The sequence below is a fragment of the Bidens hawaiensis genome, unplaced genomic scaffold (genome assembly GCF_021521415.1).
Source record: "Bidens hawaiensis isolate Kalapana, Puna unplaced genomic scaffold, B.hawaiensis_p1.1 tig00020553_1, whole genome shotgun sequence".
NCBI lineage: Eukaryota > Viridiplantae > Streptophyta > Magnoliopsida > Asterales > Asteraceae > Bidens > Bidens hawaiensis.
The window spans coordinates 92,631-100,156 of NW_027493146.1; the positions used below are offsets into that span (position 1 = coordinate 92,631).

Genomic DNA, 7,526 nt, shown 5'->3' on the forward strand with positions numbered 1-7,526 from the left:
GATTCATATAATAATAATAATTAAAATAAGAAATAAGGTTGGAATACGTATTAGGCTAAGTTAGAAATTAATTTCTAACTTACATGAAGTATGCTTTGAGATGAATGGCATTCTAGGATCTTTGGAGGACCTCTCATTTCCTATTTGCTAACCAATATGCACCTTTACAAGCTTTAGAATCTATTAGATACGGTCCTTCCGACTTAGGTGCTAACTTTCTTTTATTTGGATTGATAGTATTCTTGAAGGTTTTCCTGAGTATCAAGTCAACTATCTGAAATCTTCTGGTCCTTAGATTTTTGTTGAATGTATTTGCTATCCTTTGCTGATAAGCTGCTATCCCGACCTTGGTTTGATCTCTAAGTTCATCAATGGTGTTAAGATCCTAGGTTAACAATTCACTGTTGTTTTTAGGATCCGGAAGTTGGATTCTTGCTATTGGGATTACTATTTCTTTAGGGATCATTGCATCTGTTCCGAATACCAATGAAAAAGAAGTTTACCCTGTTGCACTTTTTGCTATAGTTCTATATGCCCATTGGACAAGAGGCAACTCTTTTGTCCACTTTCTTTGCATCTAATATTTTCTTAAGATTGTTGATGATGATCTTGTTGCTGAAATCGGCTTGTCCATTTTCTTGAGGGTGGACAAGAGTTGAAGTTATCATTTTAATTCCCCAATTGGTGCAGAAACATGTCGTTCTTCTTCTAATAAACTGGGATCCATTATCGTATACAATATGTGCTGGAACTCCAAATCTTGTAGGGATATTGCGCTTTATTATGGATATTACTTCTTTTTCTCTGACTTGTATAAATGCTCCAGCTTCGATCCATTTAGAGAAGTAGTCTGCCATTGCTAGTATGAATATTTGTCCTCCTGGTGCCTTTAGTAACTTACCAACCATGCCCATTCCCCATTTAATGAACAACCAAGGAGAAATAATTGGAAACATGGGTTTTGCTAGTTGGTGAATCACTTTGCTATGTCTTTGGCAAGCATCACATCTATTAGCATAATCCATAGAGTCTTTTCTCACATTTGGCCAGTAGTATCTGGTCCTTAATACCTCAAGGCATCTTAGGTAGGACCTATTAATGATTTCCTTATAAAATATAGCGTAATATAACAAAATATGATGCCTTCTTAAGGGTTCTAAATTTCAAAACTTTCTAAGGATTTTTCTTTCGCTTCAGGATCCAACAGGTCGATTGTTGAATGTAAAGTATGGATAACAGGAATATTGCTATCTGTTGGGATCTTGAGGGTCGATCCAAGGCTTACTAAGGTGTCAGCTTCAGCATTATCCTCCTGGGAAACCATCTCAATGTTGAAGATTGCAAATGATTTTGCCAACTCATTTACTATTTTAAGTATATGGTCAATATTTTGCCCTTTAATGCATAGGATCCATTAAAGTGGTTAGTGATTAATAAAGAATCGATGTGTACTTTTAGATACCTGATCTTCATATCCTTAGCTAGCTCTAATCTTGTAATCAAAGATTTATATTCTACTTCGTTGTTTGTTACTTGGAATCCACAACTGATTGATTGGGGTATTATGTACCCCTGTGGCGATTTTAGTATGATGCAAGTCCTAATCCTCTTATGTTGGATGCACCGATAGTAAATAAGGCCCACTCTTCTTCTGTTTCATCAAGCTATTGGACTTCCATGTCTGCTTCTTGTTGGACATCATTACTGAAATCAGCCACAGAGTCTGATAAAGCCTGTGATTTGATTATTGTTCTTGGCTCGTATATCAGATTGTAAGCGCTAAGTTTACAGACCACTAAAATATTATCTAATTTTGGTTGATACCATGACTAATGCAAGAATTATTTTTCCGATGTGAGAATACCTTGTTTCAGCATCTAGTAGATTTTATTTACATAATAGATAGCATGTTGGGCACCTTCATGATCCTTAATGAGCATAGCGCTTATGGTACTTCTGGATTCCGCCAAGTATAATGATAAAGGTTCATTATTCTCTAGGTTCATCAACAATGGTGCTGAGGATAGATAAGCATTCAGTTTTTGGTACACCTTTTTGTTTTGCCCATTGCATTCGAACTTTTTATTTTCTTAGGATATTATAGACCTCCTTATATCTTTCCGAGGATCTTGAAATGAACTTGTTGAGTGCTGCCACTCTCCCTATGACATTTAACATATTTTTTATTTGTATTCGTATATGTGTTATAAATGTCACCCCCAGCCATAGGGGCCTAGACGAATGACCAATAATTGGTATCGGTTTGGAAAATAATAAGAGTTTATTTGTTGCAGCGAAAATTTCTTTTGACAAAATATTTCATAATATAAACAGGGATTTATGTTGATACATCAAACGAGCGTCTCGATCTTTATCTTATTATTATATTAGTTTATTATGTGTAAGGGCATTTTGGTAATTAAGCCTATTCGCTCTAATGTAAGCTCATTCGTTAATCTTGATTAACGAATGAGATAACGAATGTGGAGCCTTTCGTCTTTTGTAATGTATAACGAATGAATGTCTAATTCATATGACGTTTAATGTAACGAATGACACATTCGTTAAGTATTAACTTAACGAATGTGTTCATCCCCTATATATATCCTATAATTATTCTAAAGTAACAACAAGTATTCTGATAATCGTATTACCTCGTTACTCTGTCCAAATCCTCTTAGAATACACACACAAACACACACTAAAGTAAATCATACATTCTAATTGTATATTCAAGCATGAACAATCACGATGTCATCATGGTCTAGATCCGGCTCAAAGCTTTAACAGGCTTTCTCAAGTGGTATCAGAGACAACTAGTCAGATCTTCGTGCTTGTTCAAGTTGTAATCGTATAATACTCAGTTCATTATTGATTAATTCATCATGAATTGATTAATTGTTCGGTTGATTGTATTTTCGGTAAACAGAGGTTGTTCAATTGACTGTGATTTGAACGAATTAAGAGTATTGGAGTCAGGATTAAGAGTATAGGAATGAAATTTTGAAGGATTGATTGAGATTTGAACTGGTAATTGTATTGATTAAGGTGTGAATTGAGGTTCGTTAATGTCGGTTTAACGTGAAGGTTTGAATTGGTCTGGATATTGTGTAATTGAGTTCGGATTAGGTCCGAATAGATTCGGATTTGTTTTCAGAGTTGATTGGAATAGGTTTTAGGTTGAATTGGACTGGTTTGGTAGTGTTTGAAGATCTGGACATGGTTTGGACATTGAATGAACACTGTTGAAGGCTCATTCGTTATAATGAATTCACATTCATTCATTGTCTGATCATTCGTCTAGTGTCATTCATGAACTTATTCGTTATTTGCTAAACCTGCTATTCGTTAAAACACTGTACACATTCGTTATTCAAAAACCATCTATTAATCTGTTCATTCGTTACTCAGACCACATTCACCAGATTACTCATTCGTTTCAAAAACAACTCATTCGTTAAAGAGTTTTAACGAATGACTTCATTCATTAAGGGACATAACGAAGGTGGACTTCTCAACGAATGAGACTACATTCGTACACTATTCAAACGAATATGAGAATTTAACGAATGAGGTTTAACGTATAAGCTCATTCGTTAACGGGCTTAGTGAATGAAGATCAACATAACGAATGAGGATATCTAGTTAACAAATGAAGACCAAAGAAACATATGAGGAGTAAAAAAATAATAAACAATAAAAAAAGGAGTATTTTCGGAAAATTTTCTTAAACAAAATTTTTCGGGGATAATCCGAATATGATGGATACTCTTCTTGCAAATTTTGGTGATATATTTTCCGGCCGACTTTTCATCCCTATCGAGGGGCCGAGGGGGAGTACCTGATTAAGTTAAAGAGAATTTTATTGAAGATTTTCAAAAATTTGTTCAAGTCCTTCCCGTATTTGTCAAGAAATGGGGGAGATAAAATTTCAAAAAGTTTGTTCGATTGGTATCTTCCTACATTTGCAAGGATTTCTTGAAAAATTACTACAATTCGGGTGGTAATATGTGATTGCAAAGCTACATTTGACTGAGTCCAAGACTGCAATTGTTCTTCGATCATGGATTGATTTGTTCAAGATCGAAACCTGACTATGTGGGATACGAGTGTCTGTCTATTTACTTTTTTCTGAAGGACTTTGATCCTGACTATGTTGACTACGAGTATTCGGCGATTGCTTCTGTTGAAGGGGACAATTCTTGAATGGGTTAATTTGGTTAAGGAATATACGGGTCATGTTATTAGATTGAAGAATCTGATCGTTCGGGATTGATTAAAGAAGGTTGGTGCTCTGAATCATACGCCCAAAACAGTAGTGCATCCAAGCGTATTGGTTGCCGAAGAGCTTCAAAAAGTGATGATTCGGGATAGACGTTATTGAGAGAGTGAAGATCGATGTGAAAGATGTGGAATGATTGGGTTATTCATGAATATGTGTGACGAGGTTAAATGTAAAGACATTTTTACTTTACTAGTGCGACAGATAGCCGATGACTTGCTGTTGATTGACTCGTTTGATTGAACCATATCATATGCCAGTTGGATGATCGGGATGAACACCTGGACATGCTTGTTTGAGGGGGAGATCTGATACGAGTAACTACAAGTTATTGGTTTGCTTACAACGAGTTAGATTTTGTCTGTTTGCACAAGCCCGAGAATCATCAGCCAAGGGGAGTTAAAGTATTACGACTGATGATCTGCAGTTAAAGTATTCACAGTTAAAGTATTCAAATTTAATGTATTTGTCGTTATCGTACTCGACTTTAATGTATTCATCGCTAAAGTATTCGACGCTAAAGTATTGGAGGCTAAAGTATTGGACGCTAAAGTATTGGAAAGCATTCAACAGCTACGGAAAATGGGGAGTTTGTTAGTGCATAGATTTGGTGTCCGCAGCTGTTCGAATAGGCTAGCGGTAGTTTAGTCTTTACACATAATGTATAAAGGCTCATTCGCTAAGCATGTTTAGCGAATGAGGCCTCATTTGTTAAAGACTAGGGCTATTCGTTAAGTTAGGAGCCCATTCGTTACTACAGTGTAACGAATGGTGACTCATTCATTAATGTATTACTCATTCGTTAAGGGAGTTTAACGAATGAGAGGCCAATCGCTAGTGGAAAGGCTCATTTGTTAGTGATGTTAACGAATGAGCTCTAATGAATGTGTCATGCCTATAAATAGGTTAAGTAAGTTAGTTAGCCTAGAGATCCTAGCCATATTTATGTCTAAAGTAATGTTACCATGCCGGATTCTCTCTAGACTATAACGTATTGATACTCCGTTAATGTATCTTCCCTTAACGTATTGATTGATCACGAACTAAACGTATCGGTATTGCAACTAGATCCGAGGCTCAAGAACGTATTCACAACTGGTATCAAAGACCTTTTCGTTAAAATTCATTCGTGAAAACAGTATTTTTGTTCATTCGCGTGAACAGTAGCCATTCGTGTGGCACAAGTTTCAATTTTGGTCAATTCAAGTCCTTTAACTTTCTAATATTGACAAAAACATGGCTTCATCAAATCAAGCTTCGTATTACGCACTTGCTTCTCAAAACGTGCTGATGCAACTGATGGTTACTATGGACAATGAGATCGGATCACATAACAAATGTCCTACACTACTCAAGCTGTCAGATTTTGCTCGGTGGGAAACGAAATTTCGAGCTCACCTAGGATCTGTTCATCCGAGTAGTGTTAGACATCTTGATGTCGTGTATAAAGTACCGAAAGTGGGAAGTGATACGACTGGGTACACGGATAAGTTATTTCATTTGTACAAGGAAAATGAAATAAAGGATGCTGAAAACGAGACGAAAGCATACTCAACGTTGACTATGGCTCTTCCCGAGAATATCTTTCATCAATTTAGCCATATCAAACCTTGTGCTACATTGCTTGCTTCACTAAAAACATGTTGCCTAGGGAATTCTCTTGAGAGCAAAAAGGCCTTGGTGGAATTTCAATTCAGGAATTTTTTGCTTCTCAAGAATGAAACCGTTGAGGAGATGATTAGCCATTTTTGTCATCTCATTGCTGAAATGTCTACGGTTACTCTGAAGTGGACAAAATTAACACTTTAAAGAATGCATTTCCACCGTCTTAGTCTACTTTTCTACTTGTACTTAAGGAAATCAGCTACCTCCGAAATGATGATCTTACGGCTGAAGAATTCATCAACAAATTGAATGAGAGAGAGAGTATGATATGAAATGCCAAACTTCTCTGAAAGATAGCCAAAATCCTACTCTTTATGGAGGGTCGTTACTGGCAAGCTCCACTACGGGCTCAGTCCCAATTACAGCCTTTTACTCGCAAAGTTCTACTGAAGGAACTCAAGGTTGTAATTCAGGACCTAAGGTATGTTTCATGGCATCCGGTGCTAATACAGGATCAGGATCGAGTTAGTCTAGCTCTCCGCCAAATGTGAATTTGAAGGAAGCGGAGCAGTAGTTCGAGTTCTTGAGCGCATTCATGACTTCTTATGAACAATTAGTTGGGAGTACGATAGCGACAAGCAAACTGACGGACGGAGACTATGATCAGATTGATGCTGATGACCTCAAACTCATGGACCTGAAGTGGAATATGGCCATGATTGTTTGTAAAGTAAAGCGATTTATGCAAAGGACCGGCAAAGATCTACTTTCATTGAACAAGAGGGTTGGATTTGATAAGTTAAAGGTCAAGTGTTACAATTGCAGTGAATTTTGACTCTTCGCCAAAGAATGCGACAAGCTGAAAAAGGAGTATTCGGGTCCTCGTAATGCTGATTGGTCTTCTAGGAAAAGTTCTACTGTACCTGAGAAGAAAAAGACATCAGAAGGGGATCAGGCCAAGACTGGTAGCTCACAAGCCATGGTTGTGAATGAATGGCTTGATTGGTCGCAACGGTTATTGGGAAACCAAGAAAATCTTGCCATGGTTGAACATACTGAACATTTTGAAGATGACAGTGGAGATAATTTAATTGAAGAAAGTGACAGTTCAAAATCAGAGATGGATTCTGATAATTCAACTACCGAACAAACTGAATCTTTCGCCAGTATGGCGAAAATCGAGGAGGTTTGTACCAATTCGTCTTTTAAATTATCCATGAATGAGTCACACGAGACAATAACGACCTAAGTCGTTACCTAGTGTGAAAATTGTTGTGAACTCAAGTGTAAAATTGAGTCTTCATTACAACAAAATAATCTACTCGTGAACGAGCTTTCTATGCTCAAAGATTGCTTCAGACAAAAATCCGAATTCTTGGATCAATCTAATATTGAAATAAAAAATTTGTCTGAAAGTAATCACGACTTGAAAGCGGAAGTTAATTGCAAACTCATGATTATTGAACAACATTTTAGGAAATTATCAAACTTAGAACCAGCATTACAAAATTAGAGAATGAATTCTTAGAATTGAAAAACAAAATCAGTAAATTTAGAGACTCATCATTTCTTCTAAATGAAATAATTGAGGTTAACCATTCGCATCAAAAGAATGGTAAAGGTGGTTTAGGTTTTGTGG

The 7,526-nt window shown here is 36.5% G+C and overlaps 1 protein-coding gene across 1 annotated transcript; it reads right to left on the reverse strand.

Moving 5' to 3' along the window:
• Positions 1 to 527: 527 nt before the first annotated feature.
• On the reverse strand, positions 528 to 1,025 carry LOC143561117 (uncharacterized). The gene has a single exon (XM_077049256.1). It carries the CDS (start codon positions 1,023 to 1,025, stop codon positions 528 to 530), a length of 498 nt encoding a protein of 165 aa, XP_076905371.1.
• Positions 1,026 to 7,526: the final 6,501 nt, after the last annotated feature.